General features: G+C 42.8%; 1 protein-coding gene and 1 pseudogene across 1 annotated transcript; one reads left to right on the top strand and one right to left on the bottom strand.

Moving 5' to 3' along the window:
- Nucleotides 1-7448: 7448 nt before the first annotated feature.
- On the bottom strand, nucleotides 7449-11414 carry LOC131917040 (E3 ubiquitin-protein ligase RBBP6-like; annotated as a pseudogene).
- Nucleotides 11415-20501: 9087 nt separating this feature from the next.
- LOC131917041 (schlafen family member 2-like) lies at nucleotides 20502-21650 on the top strand. Its single transcript, XM_059270683.1, is given in 1 exon segment — nucleotides 20502-21650. A coding segment is annotated over 1 exon segment (1143 nt). The 5' UTR covers nucleotides 20502-20507.
- Nucleotides 21651-21857: the final 207 nt, after the last annotated feature.

The raw sequence follows: 21857 nt of genomic DNA on the forward strand, positions 1-21857 counted from the left end.
TTTCCAAGCACTGCCTCTGCATCCCAGAAGATATTCTTTCCTGTAAAACAGACAGAGCCATTACAGTAGGACCTGACCAGTCAGATCCAACTCTTTACAATACAGACACACAGCACCACCACTGAGCTGCTCTCAATGAGTAAGTGTGAAGGTCAGACTTGATGTTTTCTTTAGGGACTGTTGGACACATTTGCAACAGAATACAATAACTTGTGAGAGTAGTAAAATTTCACATTTTTGTCATGACTGTATATAATTTGTTTCTAATTGTTTGCAATTAAGAAACTTAATTATGCTGTGCATAGGTAGCATACTCCTTTAATCCTAGCAATTGGAATGCAGAAGCAGGTGGATCTTGTGAGTTCAAAGCCAGCCTGGTCTACAAAGTGAGCTCCAGGTCAATGGGGACCGTGCCAAGATCAATTCAGACTGGCCAAGTGTTCCAATAGGTCCCAGCTAAAAGAAAGCATTTGAACACGCTGATGAAAGTCAGCTAAAGGAAAAAGTCTTGTCTCCCAGGAGATGAATAGCAAGGAAGCCAGACAGGTGTGATCACTCAAGTTAAAACTGAAAGCTTAATAATGGTGATAATGTGTTGTAACTCTGCAGAAAATATCCAGGAGGGTGTGTGTTCCCATTTGATGAGCATTCTGCTTCATGGGAGGGGAATCAGTATGTGTTAGTGCCAATCACTACTTATTTCTACACAGGTGGGCTGCCCCAGATGTGAGTCCACTTTCCCTAAAGCCCTGCCAGAGACCTTCATCTCCATCCAAAAACTGCAAGGAGCCAAGCATGGTGTTGGCCTTTGGAGCCTGATGTGGGCATTGTGAGCTTGAGGCATGCAGAACACACACAGTGAATTGCTGGCCAGCCTGGGGTACACATCAAGACTCTGTCTGCCACACCCTGCCTCTGAAATACTAAAGCAAAACCACAACTAAAGTAATCTGGATCTAAAGCAGCCTGTAGTGCCCAGAAGGGAGCAGTTTGAGTTCTGTCCAGTTAGAAGATGCAGACCTTGTTCTATGCACTGCTGAGCAGTCTCAGTTCCTCATTCTCTCCCAGTCACGCCTGTCCAGCACCCTCCTTATCAGGACCTGTGTAGAAAATAGATGGCTCTTGTTTTCATGTCCATTCTGTTAGCCTGTGTCTTTTTATAGGTGAATTGAGACCATTGATATTAATAGATTTTAATGACCAGTGATTGCTAATTCCTGTATTTTTCTGGGGGTAGTGTTGTATGTTTCCCTTCTTTGGTATCTGTTGGTTTGGGACTATCTATTGCCTGTGTTTTCATGGGTGTATCTAACTTCCTAAGGTTGGATTTTTCCTTCCAGTGCTCTCTGTAGAGCAGGATTCATGGAAAGATATTGTTTAAATCTGGTTTTATCATGGAATATTTTGTTTACTCTGTCTATGTTGATTGAGAGTTTTGCTGGGTATAACAGTCTAGGTTGGCATCCATGGTCTTTTAGTTTCTCCATAAAGTCTGTCTAGGACCTTCTGGCTGTTAGAGTCTCCATTGAGAAGTCAGTTGTTATTCTTATGGGTCTGCCTTTATATGTTACTTGGCCTTTTTCCTTTGCAGCTCTTAATATTTTTTCTATATTCTGTATGTTTAGTGGTTTGATTATTATGTGGTGAGGGGAGGGTTTTTTTTTTTGATCCAGTCTATTTGGTGTTCTGTAAACTTCTTGTATCTTTAGAGGCATTTCCTTCTTTAGGTTGGGAAAGTTTTCTTTTATGATTTTGTTAAATATATTTTCTGTGCCTTTGAGTTGGTATTCTTCTCCTTCCTTCTTCTATCTTAGGTTTGATATTTTCATGGTGTCCCAAATTTCCTGGACATTTTGGGTCATGACTTTGTTGGCTTTAGTGTTGACTGATGAACCTATTTTCTCTGCCGTATCTTTAACACCAGAGATCTGCTCTTCCATCTCTTGCATTCTGTTGTTTATGCTTGCATCTGTAGTTCCTGTTCATTTACTCAGATTTTCCACTTCCAGCATTCCCTCAGTTTGTGTCTTCTTTATTGTCTCTATTTCAGATTTCAAATCTTGAACTGTTTCCCTCAGTTGTTTAATTGCTTTCTCTTGGCTTTCAAGGGATTTACTGATTTCTTCCCATTTTTTGTTTGACTTTTCCTCAAATTCTTCAAGGGTGTTTTTCATTTCCTCTTTAAAGATCTCTATCATCTTCTTAAGGTCATTTTTAAGGTTGATTTCTTCTGTTTCTTCTGAGTTGGGATGTTCAGGTCTTGCTGATGTAGGTTCTGAGGGAACCGTGGTGGGTTTTTTGTTGTTGACTATATTTTTGCACTGGCGTCTACCCATCTCTTTCTCCCCTTGGTGCAAGTGGTGTCTGTGTCTGAGGGTGGCTCTCTTGGTCTGATTGATACTCTTGGTCCTGTGGGAGCTCTTGGTCTAGTTGGTGCTGATGGACTGTTTGTCTCAGGGAGAAGCTCTTAGTCCAATTGGCCCTTGTGGGCTCTGTCTCAGGGAGTAGTCGTAATCTTGGTACATGGGTAGGTTAGGAGTGTGGGTCTTGTGGGTTACAAGGTCTGGTGGGGGATGGTGGTAGTCTGACCTGTCTGCAGGAGGTCTGCCTGCCTGCCTGGCCTAAAACTAGGACTGCAATGGATAGTGGTGTGTGTGAGGGGGGCAGGGTTGTGCCCCTGGGCCCAAACCCTGGGGACTGGGGTGTTCAGGTTTGAGGATAAAGACTCACCTCTTAGTCCAGTTAGGTGCTGGCGGGCTCTCGAGAATCTATTGCTTTAGACTGCAGCATTACTAGGACTGAAATGGCAGGTTTGGCTGCCGGCTCTGCCCACCTCAGTTTTCCAACATGGCAGTGGAGGCAGTGGTGGCACACTCCTTTAGTGCCAGCACTCGGGAGGCAGAGCCTGGTGGATTTGTGTGAGTTCGAGGCCAGCCTGGTCTACAGAGCAAGATCCAGGACAGGCACCAAAACCATATGGAGAAAACCCTGTCTTGAAAAAACAAACCAAACCAAAACAAAAACAAAAATACCCACAAAACAAAAAACAAAAAACACACTGCAGGACACCACAGTTTGTGGCCCTGTGGCATTGGTGGTATAGTAGTGAGCATAGCTGCCTTCCAATATGACATTGGTGTGTTTACCGCCAGCTCTGGCTCTAGGAACCATATGCACCACCATCTCTTGGAAGCAACGGGTCTATACCTCCATTAAAGCAGCATGTAGTCCAGAAACCTTTTGTTGTTGTTGTTCTGTACTAGCAAAGGCTAAATGCACCATGGACCACAAAGTGCGGCTTGGAGACACCTCTGTGTACTGTAGCAGCAATCTGCAGCCATGCTGCTTAGCCCAGTTTTAGTGTGCTTTTATACATGAATGTAACAAAGAAAGCAATGATACAAGGAAAGCTGTTTGAGTTCAGAAAAACATGTAAATAAATGCCAGTAAGCACATACTAAACATGAACAGAGCAGCCATTTCCCAGAACTTTCTGAGGACACTCCAATTTAAACACAATTGTCTGGCACGCTCTACAGATTATATCTGGGAATGCATGGAACCAAGACTCAGGGTACTCTGACCAGATTGGGTTCTGTAGCTATGTTCTGACATCCAAGAAATATAAATATGTCCCCTAAATTGAATGTAAATGTTTAATACAGGAGGCATAAAATCATGAATAAGAACAATCCAGGGAACAAATGCACCTGAGGTAAAAGGCCCTCTGCCTTTTTTCCTGGAGCCTCTCTCTCAGTTTTTCAAGGCATTGTTCACCATGTGTCATTCTTTTTTTTTTTTTTAAAAGATTTGTTTTATGCATGAGTGCTCTATCTGTATGTATAGCTTTCTGCCAGAAGAGGGCATCAGATCCCACTATAAATGGTTTTGAGCCACCATGTGGTTGCTGGGAATTGAACTCAGGACCTCTGGTAGACAAGCCAGTGCTCTTAACCACTGAGCCATCTCTTCAATCCTGCCCCAAACCCACTTTGAGACAAAGTCTTGTTAGGTAACTGCCAGGGTCTGGGATTGCATGCATGTACCATTAGCCTAACAGACATACAGAATTTTTTTTAATTTAAATAAGGAGGAAAGGCTGAAATCAGCATCTGATTACAAAAGATGAGTACTCATGTCTCAGAAATAGTTGACTCTGCAAAAGAGCACATATGGTAGAGCCATGCCTAATCAATCCAGAGCCTCAAAGAAAGTACTTGGAGAATTGTGGGTAGGAGCATGGATCATTTAACCTTGGTGTTGCATAAGTACAGTTTCGGAGAAAAGAAAAGATGTCCCTGTTCATGAATGAGACTTTTAAAAATAATTTTTAGCCAAGCATGGTGGCATACACCTTTAATTCCAGTCTCTCATATGCTATGGACTCTATCATTAAGGTAGAGCCCCAGACTGTTTTTTTTTTTTATTTTTTTTATTTTATTTTATTTTATTTTATTTTATTTTATTTTTATTTTGAGACAAGGTCAGGCTGACTTTCAACTTGTGATCCTCATGACTCAGCCTGGGGAGTAGCTAGGACAACAGGCCTATACCACCAGGCCTAGTTTACTCTAAATTTTGTTCAAATGATTTAGGAAATTTCTAAGTAGTATATTTTCTATAAATGTGTAGCAGTATTGCAGAACACACACAAAAACACTCTAGCACGCGCACGCACGCGTGAGACACACAAACACACACACACACACACAGACACACACACACACACACACACACACACACACACACACACACACAAAACAAAACCCAAACGCAAACCTTCATCCTTATTTTCACAACGCCCCCAGCTGTTTCCCATTTTTGCTCTTTCATTTCCAGGGCTAGCACACTGGCAGATATGCTTTTGCTGAATTGTAATGATAGACACACTCCTCTTGTGCACATTTAGGCTGATGTTCCACAGCTCCTTCCCACTCTGCAGTCTCCCACATGGCAGACAAAGCATCTCCCAGGTCACAGCCTAGGCACAGCAGGTCCTTGCTGCCTTTGGGGGGGGGGGGTAGAGGAAGAGGGTGGTGGGTTAACATTTCACTTCAAGAAGGCCTTAAATCCCAGGGCAAGGGGTGGGGTGGGGAGCTCCAACACTCCAGGAGACATGGCCACAGAGCAACACAAGACAGAAGCATCTTCTCCCCTCATCTCCCCACTGTGAGAAGATGGCACAGGTGGCATTTGTGTCCTCCGTGATGAGTGGCAGTTGCCAGGTCCACAATCCAGGAAGTCTGTAAGCCGATCCCTGCTTACCCAAAAGGATACTAGACAGTGATAGGAGATGCCACCTCACTATATGCTGTTTTATTTAAGGCAAATGAAAACTGCAGATGTAAGAGAGACAATGTCATTCTTTCTCCTCCTGGAAACAGGAGAGGAAAACTCTCACGTGAAAGATGCCCTCCTTATAGCAAAGAAACATGCTTCCGTGGGAATCTCAGGGAAGGGAATCTATAGGCCTTTTTAACTTTATTAACATACAAATAAAATCACATTTCAGCACAATTAAAATATTACCACACTGGTGCTTTTGGAGGCAGCTTGTTGGGCAGTGAGCCTGTGGGAGAACAAGGCTCTCTGTCTCATGGCCAGTGGTGAAGAGATGAAGGGGCCAGAGTCCCCTGAGTCCCTACAAGGTTTTGGGAGACCACACAACAAACTCCTATTATACTCTGTTTACACTATTATGAGATTTTCCTGAGAGTCTCCACAAGTCCCCTAAAGAACTGTAAGGATAGTTACTGAGAAAACAAATCCTATTGGTTTAGGGAAGTAGGAGTAGTAAGCTTTCCTCCCAGGTTTATGTTCTCTCTAGCCATGGGTAGTTAGCTAGGGTTACAGTACTAGGTGTCAATCCCTCCTGTTGAGCAGGCCTTAAGTTCAATCAGACAGTTGATGGTAACCAAAATTAAAGTGCCAGTATTGCACCATTGTGGATATCTTGCCAAGCTAGTCACTGTTGTGGTACATAGGTTTACAGAGGGGTAGGACTAGCAAATGCACCTACCCCTTGGCAGCTTCCATAGAATCTTCTGATACTCTGAGAGCCAGTCGTCAGGGAGGGGAATTCAGGGCCATTTCCTGCTCATTTCCTCCAAGTCCAGTGTTTGAAGAGCATGACTTCTCCAGCAACAGGGCCTTACCTTCAAATTCTGGAAGGCAACCAAGAGCAACAGCAATAGCCTATGTTGTTTTGTTTGGGGGCGTCCCTTGAACTACCCTTGCAACAACTCAAGAGAACTCATGTCTCTCATACGTGGTACTGGGGGCTTCATTACATAGTTCATGGCTCTTTTGGAGAGCATTATCACCCGGTGTCATAACTTCCTTAAACTATACATCTATGTATACACATATATATTACATGTAATTTCAGGTAAGCATGAAATCACATGGTCTATATGTTGTATGAAACATTCTTAGTGTTATTTATTAACCTCTCTGTATTGCTCACTTTTGCCACTGCCTACTTAAAGCCCAATTCCAATTTCCCCATTTTCTGATTCATGGCACCTTGACCTGACATCCCCCAATCTAGAGCTCCCCTGACTTGGTCTCTTTTTACTTTCCTGATTTCGGTGGCTACTCATGTAAAGATTCTGAGCTAAGCACCGCAGATACGAGAAAACACATTTGTGTTTCTGGGTCTGGATTCCTTCACTCAGTATATACTCTAGTTCCATCCATTTACCTGCAAAATTCATGGTTTCATTTTTCTTTGCAGCTCAGTAGAATTCCTTCGTATACAAATACCTTTTCATTATCCATTCAGTTTTAAAGGTCATCTAGGCTGTTTCCATTTCCTAGTTATTGTGAATACAGTAGCAATGAATGTGGCTGAGCAAGTATCTGTGGATGATGTCAAGTCCTTGGAGCATTTGGCCCAGGAGAGTTTAGAGGGTAGATTTTTTTTTTTTTAGCTATTTCAGGATTTCCAGAGTAGCTATACCAGTTTTCAATAGGTAGCTCTACTGCTAGGATACACAAAGTGTAGAACTAAAGGCAGATGTGACGAATCAGGCATAATACCACTGTGGCAGTGCTTTGCAAAAAGTTAAATGGAAGAAGCAGCCGCATAGGATATAAAGTTGACTGCAGAACTTGCCGAGTGTGTAAAATATCAAAAAGGAGTGGAAATAAGAAAAAATGAAAACACAAGCAAACAAAACAATACACTGGGGTCATGAGATGTTTAGGAGCTTTTTATTTTTCTTTGTTCATAATGAATGCACAAATTAACAAAACACCCATAGCCCATTGGTTAATACAGTTCACACTCTAAACTAACAGAGTGACATTTTCACTCATGTGTTTGTCTTCTGTGTCCTTGCTTAGCAGAATGTCAACCCCAAGAGACAAATCTAGACATTGTGGAAAAAGGAAATCAAGTTTGAACCTGTGAAGCTTGAGCCCCATAGACAGTATCAGATGCTAGTCTAGGTGCTGCCCTCAAGACACCCAGTCCAAGAAATTGGTCTCAAGGATATCCTGACATCACTCCCCATATAGCTACAAGATCGGAGTTTTATAGAGTCAGTCTTTGCAGCCTGCTCTTTGGCTTTTTGAAGGGGAGGTTCAGACCTAGGAGAGTTTTCATGCTCCCATCCACTTAGTCTTGGGGTCCTTTAGAAGGTTTGAAAACATTTTCTTTCTTGGCTGTAGCAGACATGTCCCTTTTCCATTAGGTCTTGTCACTTTTTACTTTTGGTTTATCTTTTTCTCTCTTGTCCTTTCCAGACACTGATTTGAAAGTGATAGATTCTGCATCTGTCAGTTCATCCCCAACAGGTGTAGCATCGTCTCTCCTTGGGAGGACAAACGGTGTATCTGCCTTAGTGTCATCAACACCTGACGACTCCCTGGATTTGCTGGAAGTCTCTAACAGCTCAGAACTCAGAAGCTCTCACTCTCCTCCCAGTTTCTTCATTTTCCGTGTCCTTTGTGCTTATTTCCGTCATTGTCTCATGGAATGTTCCCACTTTCCTTCTCTTTTGATTTTGTGTCATCTTTCCAATTGTCACTATATTTTGTTGAAAGCTTTTCTGGATAGTTGCCACCTGGATTTCTATTTCTATGACTTTGTCCAGTGGCATCGTCTTCTCGGCACCCTCTTGTGAAGGGTGAATTTCTGATATTAAGAGGTGAAAGTCGAGATCCATGGCTAGGCCCCGGGTGGATCTCTGGGAGTCCAATTAGTGAGAAAGAAGAGGGTTTGTATGAGCTAGAATTGTTGAGACCAAGGTTGGATAAAGCACAGGGACAAATAGCCAAACGAATGGAAACACATGAACTATGAACCAATGGCTGAGGGGTCCCCAACTGGATCAGGCCCTCTGAATGGGTGAGACAGTCGATTGGCTTGATCTGTTTGGGAGGCATCCTGGCAGTGGGACCGGGTCCTGTGCTCATTGCATGAGTTGGCTGTTTGAAACCTGGGGCCTATGCAGGGTCGCGTGGCTTGGCCTGGGAGGAGGGGACTGGACCTGCCTGGACTGAGTCTACCAGGTTGATCTCAGTCCTCGGGGGAGGCTTTGCCCTGGAGGAGGTGGGAATGGGGGGGGCTTGGAGGAAGGTGAGGGGGGCAGAAGGGGGGAGAACAAGGGAATCCGTGGCTGATATGTAGAACTGAATTGTATTGCAAAAAAAAAAAAATACTTATCCTCACTAATATCCAAAAACTAGCCACGAAATTATTACTCACCTATTATATAGACAAAACTATTATAAAATAATAAGTGTGGGAAACTAAGCACTTGTTTATTGTTATTGAATGTTTAAAAAGTAGGCAAAAGCCATTTTGTGGAGGAAATAAAACTGAAAATTGGCAATGTAAAAAAAAAAAAAAGAGGTGAAAGTCTCTATGGAGAGAAGTCGTGTCTGGTAGCTGAGATTCTAGATAGTGCCCCCACAACATACCCTTTGTTGTACTTGTTGTACCACTTTCGGTAGGTATTTCCTCTCCCGTGTGGTAGCGTTATTTCTCAAATGGGTCTCTGATGGGGAGGCTTGGCCCTTAATAAAAGTTGATGTCATAGCCGGGTGGACCTTCTCTGAGGAGATCTTGACCGAGAATGATAACGTCTATATTCAGGCGACCTTGACATGGATCGGTGACATCCTTCAGATCTAGATCCTGAACGTTGATGACGGCCCCCGCCTCTGCCTCTATTGGGGTACGGAGGTGATGGTGGACAGAAGCGAGAGTGTGGGCGGCTGGAGGATCCAGAGGAAGAGCTTGACCTTGTCGAGCCAGATCGTGACTTTGAGTAAGTGTATGAACTTCTTGAGTCCGATGAACCAGTATAGGGAGATTTAGACCTTGAAAAGGAGGGCCTACGCTTCTTCGGAATCATTTTGTCTGTCAAGTCCTTAGGAAAATCATTTGTAAACTCATCTAGCTTGTACTGTTTCTTCTCCTCTTCCCTCAGTCGTCGTTGCTCTCTATAGAATTCTTCCCTGGACAAAAGCGGTGTTGGTGTTGTAGGCATGGGGTTTAAATGAGCAGTCTGCACTCCTGACGACCATACCCAAGGTTTCGATATACTGGCAGGAGCTGGTGGAAACCTTGGAGGAGGGACACTGTATCCTGAAGGCTGGGGCTGGTCAGGAGGGAACCCAGGTGAGAACTGTAGGGGAGGGACACCTGGAGGAACAGGGAGCATACAGGGAAGCATAGGATACAAAGGAGGCGGAGGAACAGGGACACAGACTGGAGATCCTGGGAGTAATGGGCCTTGAGCCCGCTGGGATCTTTGACTGTGCTGTCGCCGGAGCTCTGTGCTCCTGTAACAACTTCCTTCCCCTCTTCTGACTTGCTGTGGTGGAGGAACCAGATAGCCAAGCTTGTTGAAATGTCCCCAACCTGATCGACCACCACCGGGACGAACAGCATTTTTTCTTACCCGACCAATTGTGGGGATCCACTGTCCCTGCAATGATGACTGTGCCAAGCGAGACTGAGTTGCTAGGACAGGCACCTCGTGACCCTTTTCTTCAGTAAGAGCAGCAGTTGCAACTGAGGAGGCTCCCTTGGAATGTTCTGGTTCGACCGCTGCGGCTGGCGGTAATTTATCACCCGAATCCCGAAAAGGGCCATCTGACTTTTCCGAATGGACTGGTACAGACACTGTCGCAGTCAAATCAGGTACCAGAGCTGGGACAGAGGGTGCGGTTCCAGGCACAGAGGGAGCCAAGTGGGACGGACTTGAAGTTAAGGAAGATACAGAGGGAGCTGGGAGTGCTGAGGAAGATGTCACTGGGATCCTCAGAGGATCCTGCTGTCTCCGTAGCAGAGTTCCCACCAGAGGCTGCCGGCTCCTCTGAATCAGCGGTCTCGGTGGTGGTATTGGGGGTGGGGGTGGAGGGAAGTGTTTGCCAGCTCCTTTGGTATAGCCAGTTCCATTTTCAAAGTTAGTAACAGCCTGTCTTAAACACTTGTTGGCAGTTAGAGCATCCGGAGAAACATGGTTCTGATGACATGTTGGACACGTATGTTCATCTGATTCCAGGAGTGCTGTCCTAATGCATTCATCACAGTAACTGTTTCCACAGCAGGGAATGATAGCAGCATCCACCATGATGTCCTTGCAGATGAGGCACAGGAGCTCCTCCGGAATAGCATTTTCTTCTTCTGGTGAAGATGATGATGATGATGATGACGAAGACGACAATGACCGTTCATCTGGTAAGAAGGGTGGCTTCTCTTTCTTTCCGATCCCATAGGCCTCTGCATCTAGGGTTGGTATTGCATATTTTCCAGTGCTCGTGAGCATTGCACCCTTTGTGTGAGCATCTTTCACCTCAGTCAGAAAACTGGTAGGAATTCCAGTGCTCCTTCTCATTCTCCCGCCAGATTCAAAGTTCTTATTTCCGTTTCTTGGGCAACTCCTAATATGATGACCAGGGACACCACAACGAAAACAGATATAAGACGGAGGTGGTGGACCCAGAGGTTTCTTCAGGGAACCAATTGGGTCGTATTCACGGCCACATTGCAACATCATCGCTTTGATTTTGTCTTCCTCCGAAGCATTGGCTTCAGCCAGATTGGCAGTCTCTGTCAGCTGGGCCAGAGAAATAGATGCAGAAGAGTCATGGGTTGCCTGTGTGGTTCCCATCGCTGGTTCAGTTCCACTTAGAGCGTGTGTCTTCCTTGCCGACTTAACGCTTCCACTAGGAACTCTTCTGACAATCACAGATGAGTTTTTAGGAACTGGTGCACTGTCATCAGTATATTCTTCTTCAGTCTCTGCGTTGAAGATCCGCAGATCGCTATTGGCAGCTTTCAGCTTTTCTCTGTCCATAATCTGCTTCTTTAAGTCGCAGAGGGAGATATGGAGCCCATCAAAGATGATTGTGTCATAGTTGAGTTTAGAGGAAAATTTATAGTGCACACAGGGCATGGTGGCAGAGGATTCTGTGGGCTGGGCGCCGCTCTGAACCCTGGCGTTTTGTATCTCTGGCACCGAGTTGTGTGGGCCTGAAGTTAGCCCTGGCACTTTGATTTAACTCCTGTCTTCAGAGATGGTGTCTCAGAGTAAAGCTAGCTCTGTGGGGTTGAGCTTAAGAGTCTTACTCTCAGGGTAATTGGTTCTTGCCCCACATTGGGCACCAGCTATACCACCAATTCTAATTGGTTTGAATAATAAAAATCCAGGATCAGATATCACAGTAAATGCTGAAAGATCAGTTTGACCAAGAGACAACCCACAGCCACCTCTCACCTTTTCAACTCCTCAGCTGACAGGGGTAGATGCGGTCTCTGGAAATCCTCAGACTGAATGACCTGAAATCCTGCATCCACTGGCTTTATATTCCTGTCTCCACCTCCCTTCTCCTGGGATTAAAAACGTGACCCATCCCCACCCCTTGGCTGTTTTAGACTGATTCAATCATGTGGAGCCCAGGTGGCCCTGAACTTCTGATCTTCCTGCTTCCTCCTCCCGAGTGGTAGGATTAAAGGTGTGTGCCACCACTTCCTGGCCTCTATGGTGGACTAGTGGCTGGATCTGCCCTGTGATCTTCAGGCAACCTTTATTTGGTAGGGAACAAACAAAATATCACCACAGTCATACTCAGCTACATATGAACTAGAGACCAGGCTACATAAGACTTTTAAAAAAAATAAACAAACAAACCATCAAGATTTGAGGTTCTAAGAGTCCCATCTGGCATCAAGCATTTTTCTTCATGTTGTCTTCCATGGCTAGATTTTAAATGCTCTTAATACTTAGCCTAAAAAGTTCAATAAAACTATCCATATTTCTTAGGGAAACTTCCAGGTCTCCCAACTTTTTAAAATTTATATTTAATACAAGGTCTTCAAGCTATGTGGTCCTGTCTGGCCTGGGTGGTCTTGAACTCACAGAGATCCACTTGACTCTGTCTCTATCTAAACCACAGAGATTAAAGTCGTGTGCTTTTATTCTGTTTATTTTTTATTTTTTTATTTGAGACAGGGTCTCTCTGTGTAGCCCTGGCTGTCCTGGAACTCACTTTGTGGATCAGGCTGGCCTGGAACTCAGAGATCGTCTGCTTCTGCCTTGGTGCTTGGATTCAAGGCCACAGGTCCCTGTGTGCTTTCATGTTTAGCTGACATACAATAACTGCACACATTTGGGGTGTAATGTGATATTTCAATATATGAATATAATGCATAATGATCAGATGACAGTAATTATCATTTTCATCACTTTAAACTTCATGTTGTGAACCTTCAAAACCCTCTTCTAGCTAGGTATATTGAAATGTTTACTAAATTGTTCATTGCAGCCATAAGTGCTACAGGGAACTAGAACTTCTTCCCAATAAGGTCTCCATACTCCACACCCATCCTTTTTCTATCCTTCTTCCTCCCCACACTCCCAGCAGCTGTAGACTCTTCCCCACTTCTGTGAGGAATGTTTCTAGCTTCCACTTATCAGTGGAATGATCCAGACTAATTCTGCTTTAATGTATGACAAAGTAAGGTGGTGGGGTTGTCTGCACATTCCAATCCTATTCTCTTCTGTTTTGTTTGGGTAATTTTTATGTGTTCATTTTTTAAAAGCATCCCATGCAGCACAGGCTAGGCTCAAACTCATTATGTAGCTAAGCCTGACCTTGAAATCCTGTCTTACTTTTATCTCCTAGATTCCAGAATTGCAGTTGTGCACCACCACATTTGAACCTATTTTTTAAATTATATCTATTTCATTACTTTAGTGTGTGTTCAAATACCCATGTGTGTGCCATGGCACACATAGAGGTCAGAGAACAAGTTGAAGGAGTCATTGTTCTCCTTATACCATGTGGGTCTCAAGAATCAAATTCAATCATCAGACTTGACTGTAAGCTCCTTTACCCACTGAGCAATGTGGCTGGCCCTATTCATTCTTTATATTGAAATGAGAGGAAAGAAATCAAACCAAGCTGTCAATTTCTAGGACCTGTTATGGTCTTACTGTGAAATGAAGTCAGTTAAGTTATACCGAGGTTCAAGTTCCAAATGATTTAGGTGGATACTATTCTCCTAGATGCCTATGAAGACACCATGGTGTTGAAAAATATGCAAAAGCTGGGTGGTGGTAGCACATGCCTTTAATCCAACACGGGAGTAGAGGCAAGCTGATCTCTGTGAGTTCTGGGCCAGACTGGATCAAGTTCCTGGACACTCAAGTTTATACAGAGAAATCCTTTCTCAAAAAAAAAAAAGCAAAACAGAAAGAAATGATTCAAAATACAGCAATATCTACACCTAGGTGATTATGTCCATTTAAAAGGTAAAGGGGCAGCGGGGTGGTGGTGGCACATGCCTTTAATCCCAGCAGGGATTAAATCTCTGTGAATTTGAGGTCAGCCTGGTCTACAGAGCGAGATACAGGACAGGCACCAAAACTACACAGAGAAACCCTGTCTCAATAAAACCAATAACTAATAAATAAATATTTAAAAAGAAAAGGGGCACAAGTCTTTATAATTCAAGCTATGCGGTAGACAAAGGCATAGTGATCATGTGGACCCTGAGTCCAGGCCACTAGGGAACACCACAGTGAGATTTATCTGAAAACACCACAAGCACCAATCACACCAGGGTATGGCAGAAAGCACCTTTGCCCAAACGTTTTGTCTGAGTATACTGAAGATGAACTTTGGCAAAACTACTACATAATGTGCCACAGCAATGGCATGGGAGTAATACCACCTTCTTGAAGGAGTTTCCTAGGACTAAAATGACAATATGTACATTTTGGGGGTTTCTAGACAGGGTTTCTCTGTGTAGTTTTGGTGCCTGTCATGGATCTCACTCTGTAGACCAGACTGGCCTCAAACTCACAGAGATCCACCTGGCTCTGCCTCCCACGTGCTGGGATGAAAGGTGTGTGCCACCACCGCCTGGCTGAGGCAAGGTTCTTAACCATTGAGTTCTCTCTCCAGCCCCAGACTCCTGGTGTTATGCAATGTTGGGAGAGAATTAAGAGCTTTGTACGCAATAGGCACACACTCTACTGACTGAGCTACATTCCCACCTTAAGACAGTCTGAACTATATATTATTATCATTTTTTATATAGAAAAAAGTTCATAGAAAAGTAATAACTTACTGAAATTATTCTTCTTTTGCTTGTTTTGAGACAGGTTCTCACCCTATTGCCTAGGCTCGCTTAGCACTAGAAACACGCCTCCTGCTTCAGCTTCTAGGCACTGGGGTTGTCACTCTCAGCCGCCATGCCCAGCTTTATCTTGGCTAAACTATTTTTAAGTTACTTTTTAATTTTACATTTATTTATTATTGTGTGTATGTGAGGTGTGTGTGTGTGCGTGTGGAAGTCAGAGGACAGCTTAAAGGGACCTGTTCTCCTTGCATCCTGTGATTTCCAGAGCAGCAAGCACTTTTGTCTGCTCAACCATCTTGCTGGCCTGACTTTTGTTGATGTCATGTATGTGGGCATGCATGTGTCCTAGAACATGTGTGGAGGTCGAAAGACAACTTTTAGGAGCTGATTTTCTTCTTCCACCATGGGGTTTGGAGATTAAATTCAGATGTCAGGATTCCATGGCAAGTGATTTACCATGGAGTTATCCCACCAGCTCTTCTTAACTTGGCCCAATTCTTAACAGTGTTAAGAGGTAGAGAGATAGGATTCAAATTCAGGACTCCCCTGTCAAAGTACATTTTCACAGAATTAGATTAAATCAGGCCAACATCCTTATAGATATTTCAAACATTCACTGTGCATTCATTCACTGGTTGCAAAAGAGTACAGACTATTTGTCTCCAGATGATGACAAATATTTGGGGAGTCTGTTCTGACAGTCAAGAGGTGGAGGGCCTGTTTATCAGGCTCAAAGGTCACGCTGCTGAGTAGGCATATTTAATTTTTCTGAATATTGGGTTCTAGAACACTTACCACTTGACCCACCTTTTTAGATTCTATCAAAGCCTGATTGAATCATGAACTAGATATCCTGCACTTTGTGAGGAAGAGTAAGAAGTCAGTCTGGTGAAGAAGAGGCAAAAGTTAAGGGTAACAACAGCCTGGCTATATCAGAGCTTTACTGAATCACCATGACATGAAAATCTTCATCACTGAGTCTGTTACTACATACATCTTGACAAAACTACTTTTTTTTTGGTCCAGGTTGGCCTTAAACTTGCTATGTGAATGAGGATGACATCCAACTCCTGATCCTCCAAGGCTGGGATGGCAGATGTGTTCTATCATGCCTAGTTTTAGGTAGTGCTGGGGTTGAATCCCAGGGGTTTGTTCATGCTAGATAAGTGCTGTACCAACTGAGCTATAACACTGTCCCCATAATTTTGGTGGGTTTTTTATTGTTGTTGTTGTTTGAGATGGGGGTCTCATGTAGCCTAGGACACCCTCAACTCACAATCTTCTTACCTCTGTGTCCAAGGTGTTAAGATTACAGATACATACTATCATATATGATTACATATCCAGTTTTACTTCTGGCTATGTTACCTGAATGACTTGGGAACACGAGAACCTTGTTTTCCCTTATTGTAAAGTGGGATACAGCAAGAACTTTTAATAGCATTTCCTTCTCCGTTCTTCACCCTTATTATCTTTGGGACTCATCTTCCCTACGGTATAGAGACATGGATATACAAGGGTGACTCAACCCTTCTCCGCAGGCTGGTTGCAGTAGAGGCGGACCAAGTCATATAAGATGTCTAGGAACTGGAAGCTAGACAAATGGCAAAGAGGTTAAGAGCACTGGCAGCTCTTCCAGAGGTCCTGAGATCAATTCCAGCAACCACATGGTGGCTCACAACCATCCGTAATGAGATCTGGGGCCCTATTCAGGCCTGCAGGCATACATGGAGACAGAATACTATATACATACATACCTACAAACAAACATACATACGTACATACATACATACATAAATCTAAAAAATGTCTAGGAACCTTCTGTGAGGAAAAGAGTTAATTCCTTAACTCTTCTTCTTCAATTTACATTCTTTATTGGCAAAGGGCCCAAACATGGCAGCATGTGGTCAATTAAGAGAGGCACCCCACCTGATGTGGTGGTGCACACCTTTAACTCCAGCACTCCAGAGGCAGAAAGACTTCTGTGAGTTCAAGGCCAGCCTGGTCTTCAAAGCAAGTTCCAGGACAACCAGAGCTGTTACACAGAAGAACCCTGTCTTGAAACTGATAAGTGTTTTGAATCTCAGGTTGTGAGTTTCTCTGCTGATTCAATAAGCCAAATCAATTGAAATTAAAAATTGAAATTTTGAACAAAGCATTTCCAGGTGATCTTGGGGGATGTCTGTCTCGGAACTCAATTTGTAGACCAGGCTGGACTGGAAATCACAGACATACACTTGCCAAATGCTGGGGTTAAAGGAGTGTGCCGCCACCGTCTCCCAGAACAATGAAGTTTCTTGATTCCAAACAATTAGAAACAAATTATATACAGTCATGGCAACAAATTTGAAATTTTACTAAGCACACAAGTTATTGCATTCTGTTCATAATGAGTCCAACAGTCCCTAAACAAAACATCACCTCTGACCTTCACACTTATTCATCCAGAGCAGCTCAGATGGTGGTGCTGTATGTTGTTGGACCCCAAAGTTTAGGGTCTCGAGTGGGCGCCCCAAGAACCCAGACTCCAGTCCAGTTGATGCAACAGCACAAGGTTTTTATTGAAGCATCTGTACAGATGGGCAAACTCTGCTCCTAAGAGCAAGAGCCGCATCTTACTGCAGCCCCATAAGGGCTTTTAAAGGAAAAACCCACAAAACCCACAAGATTACAATTTCCATATAATGTCATTTCGATTGATTTATATCTAGAAGCTAATTTCATAAAATCATTGTCTGGTTACAGAGTGATCACAGAGGGGGATACAGTTATGTCAGTGTGCACATTTTTCTTGAAACCTCAAGGGGGGTATCAGGGCAGGAGTGGAGTTTACATACAGGTCATGGTGGTCCTGCCTGGAACATTTGCAATTTTCCCAGTCACAGTTGAGCACATCTCTTAACAGAAATCTTTTTACATTGTTACATTGCAGGGGGTTAGTTGAGTAATGATTGAGTCAGCTTGCCCTTGGAACTAGTTTTCTTTTTAGTTCCTCCTTCTCCTGGGGCCTGGGGGGGGTATTCTCTTCTGGAACTGCTTCAAGCTGGCATTGGGGTGCCATTATCAGGCCCCCTCCCCAAAAAAGGCTGAAAAGCTAGTCAAGGACTGGGCAAGGAGGCATTTGTCAGTAGCATGTAGCTGCCTGACCCCATAGGGACAGAGAAGAATCATGTTAGCTGGGCTGGTCCATGTTAGCCTTTAGCAAGTCCGGAGCCCACAGTTGTCTGGAGCAGTGGAGTCAGCAACTGAAACTTGCAGGAGTCTGCCAGCCAAGTAGAAATCTGTTGAGACAAATTTAAACTAGTAACAGAAGTTAAAATTTATGAACTTATTTGGAACCCTTAGGTCCATACCCTTAGTAATGGGAAAAGCAATAGTCCCAAGACCAGGAGAGAGGAAAAATACCATCTTTAGGAATGCTCATCTGGGGTCCTTTCGACCTCTTTGAAGTGGGTCTAGGTTTTTATGACTCTTTTGATCCTTTGAGGCCTATTTACAAAATGACATAGAAGTTTTAGATACATTAGTATTACCAATCTGTATTGAAATTTATTTTGTAGACAAAGCAGGTAAAACAGCAGAAGTGGACTCATACCTTTGAGTCCCAACAAGAACTACAGACTTGGGCATTTTTTTTTTCTGTCCAAAAAGCCAGGTATAAGTTGGACAGAGATTTTTGGCCTGGTGAGAAGCACTTTTATATTTAGACATATTTAGATAACATCTAAAATGTAGAGCTTGTGACTGAACAGTAAGTAGTTATTGTTCTACCAGCTCATCAGGACTCCTAAATGTCAAGCTCTGAACCATAGAACAAGAGAGTAATCTGAAACATATCTTATTTTAGATTCATATCTGAACCTTTATAACTTATTTAAACTTTTATATTTTAGAACATTTTTTTTTAAAGTGAGCTAACTAGCTATGGCCTTGCAGAAGGATCTGGTTGTCTGATGCTGCCATGCTGACAAGGTTAGAGCTAGTTTAGCCATCAGTACTGTCAGAGATCTGAGAAGGATAAACTATATCTGAGTGCAGACCAAGAAGCATCCAATCCTATAAATTACAGGGACCAATCCCTACCCAGGTCTCAATCTTCTTCCGCCTTCAGGCCCATAAGGCAGAGTATTTCTCCTGTGGAATAGGGACATGGAAGACTGACCTTGACCAGGCAAAATGGTGCAATCAATTCCAGTGTCCTACTGCTTGTCCACAGTCTGGGCTGGGTCCTGGTGGCAAGCGTTGCATTGGGGCATCTTGCCCTGTGGTCAGCGTTGTCATAATCCAGGCAGAGATGCTGTGGTGCCTCGTACAGAATCTTCTTCGGAGACCTTGGGTCACTGCTAGGATCTGGAAACCTGTCTGATATAATAAAATTTTAGATCAACATTTAAATGCCATATTCTGCAGATCTCTGAAGTATGAGGGCCGTCCAGATATCTGAATAGACAAAATTTGTTTCTAATTACTTGTTTCAAGCTCAACCCTGAAAACATATGCAAGGGACTGAGTAAATGAGTAAACTTATCCCTGTAATATTATATCAGTACTTATTTACCCTGACTACAATTAAAAAGAAACTTGATTACTCATGACTGACTATTAAAAACAATGCTTTTAAGTTGAAGCTTCTTCTAGCATCAAATACAGGTTCAGTAAAGAAACCAAAACAAAATATCAATATAAATATTAGCTTATCCAAATAACTTAAGTTTAACAAACTTAGCAAATACGAGAAGGCTAGACAACATTTTTAAGCCTGATTGTACCTTGGATAAAGAGAAACATTTTCAAGTGATTGGTTTTTAACTATAAAAACTGTTCTTAAAGGATTAAGATTTCTCAAATATCTTCTGTAATAACAATAAATACCTTTTTTTTTACTTTAAGGGGGAGAAAACATGGCATCCTCATAATCTGAAACCAAGCTCCAGAGTACAAACAATCCCAAAGTTTAATATCTGGGACTCATTTATAATCTTTTTGGTTTTTTTACTTAGAGGCTTGGATGATCTTTTTGACCCTATCTTTGGCAGCACATATGTAGCCTGTCTGTTCTATTTTATTATGGCTGGTGCTTTCGGTGACCATCACCTGACATTGGCAATTTTAAAACTGCTAAGTTCCATCACTGCAACCAGACTTTTTTAGAACTCTGGTCCTGTCATATATTGCAAACCTCAGCTGTTTTCTATGATCCTTTTATGTCTTTAAAATCATTATCATTTTACATGGGTAAATCTTAAATTACAAAGTATAGCTGCCAGAGCAAGGTATATTCCTGTATAAAAGCATTGATGTGCAGCTTTAATATTTATCAAATATCTTATTTATTAAATATATGTTGTTATCTATTTAAATTTTCTAGAAACTTGCTGTTGAACACTTGGTAAAGACATAAGTACTTAGGATATATATATATATATATATATATATATATATATATATATATATATAAACAATAATTATTTGCACACATACACACAGTTGGATCCAAGTTATATATATATACATACATACAGTTAAAGCCTGTTTACATTTTTAAGTCGTATACCTGTCCATATACATACATAAGCAGTTTGCAGAATCACTAGCCATTTTTAAGATGAAAACCAACCAGAATTAACTTTCAAATTCAGTATTTGCAGGTATAAGAAACCATAACAGTTTACTGAACTTTTATAACCCTTTATACCAAAGTAATGATTGAGTCAGCTTGCCCTTGGAACTAGTTTTCTTTTTAGTTCCTCCTTCTCCTGGGGCCTGGGGGGATGTAAGCCTGAAGGGTTAGGGTCACACAGCTGTCTTCATCGTACCAGGAATGTCTTGTAAAGCAGAGCTGGTTCTCACTGGTTAGGTCCTACTGTAATGGCTCTGTTTGTTTTACAGGAAAGAATTTCATATGGGACACAGAGTGAGTGCTTGGAAAATAAGCATCGTCGTTGATCAGGAGATGGACTATGCAGAACTGGTTCTATCTGCAGGAGAAATCACACTTCGAGAGAAGACTAGGAAGTCAATGAAAGACCCTCATCTGAGAAGAAGAGAGGTCCAAAATATCTCACAGGCTGTGTGTACTCTGCTGAATTCTGGAGGGGGCATGGTCAAGGCTCACATTAAAAGTTCCAATTACAGCTTCACCAGAGATGGAATAGGGATGGATTTGGAAAATTCTTTTGGTGATATTCTTCCATTTCCTCAGAAATACCTAGACTATATGAAGAACAAAGGCTACTTTATAATTGTTGTGAAACCGTGGATCCTGGATATCACTGGTCAGCGTGTCCTCACCTTGAAAAGCTATTTCTACGTGAGAAGTTTGTCATCCTCACTTGAACTGAACGCTCCTGATACAGTACAGCTCCTCAAAGCCCTGAAGGATTCTGAAGGCAGATCATGTTCAAGACAAATTTTGCCTGGATTATTTGACTCTGATGAATTAGAACCAGAATGTCCTGACATGTTTTTTAAAAAGGAAATGTTGACCCTGGAAGAGACATTCTACTTCACTAAATCCAAACATCCTTAAGTTAAATTGTCTCCTACAAAGGAGATTTTAGAGATTCTCCCTAAAACTGTTTCTGCATTTGCAAACACTGACAGGGGATATTTGCTCATTGGTTTGGATGGAAATGAACAGCAAATCATTGGTTTTGAAGCAGAGAGGAGCGATCTTGTGCATCTAGAGAGTGAAATAGACAAATGCATCCAACAGCTGCCTGTCACTCACTTCTGTGAGGAGCAGGAGAAGATAAAGTACACATGCAAATTCATTCAGGTCCGCAAACATGGAGCTGTGTGTTCCTATGTCTGTGCACTGAGAGTGGAGAGATTCTGCTGTGCTCTGTTCACTGCAGAGCCTGATTCCTGGCACGATGAAGACAGCTGTGTGAAGGGGTTTTCCTCAGAGGAGTGGGTCAAGCTCCAGATGGATGCCCACCAGGTTGAGGAAGGGGGATTAACAATCATTTTATTTTGGTTCCAGTTGGAAGATTGCTTTCTGGGATTTGGGCAACATCAAAACTCCTCACATCTCAACAGCTAATTTACTGATCTCTGCTAGATACAATCCAGAGTTCACAACCTCCTGTTTTCTTCTCCCCACTTAGGAGATTCCCTGTGTTAGCTACATTCAGTAATGCTATGAGCTATTTCCTTCACAATGACCAAGTGTGATACAGCCTGCTTCTCCAGTGGCTGGGACTAAAGCAGGAAGAGGAAGGAGCCAGGTCTAATAATTCCCTTCAGGAGT

The sequence above is a fragment of the Peromyscus eremicus genome, chromosome 8a (genome assembly GCF_949786415.1).
Source record: "Peromyscus eremicus chromosome 8a, PerEre_H2_v1, whole genome shotgun sequence".
NCBI classification, from domain to species: Eukaryota; Metazoa; Chordata; class Mammalia; order Rodentia; family Cricetidae; genus Peromyscus; species Peromyscus eremicus.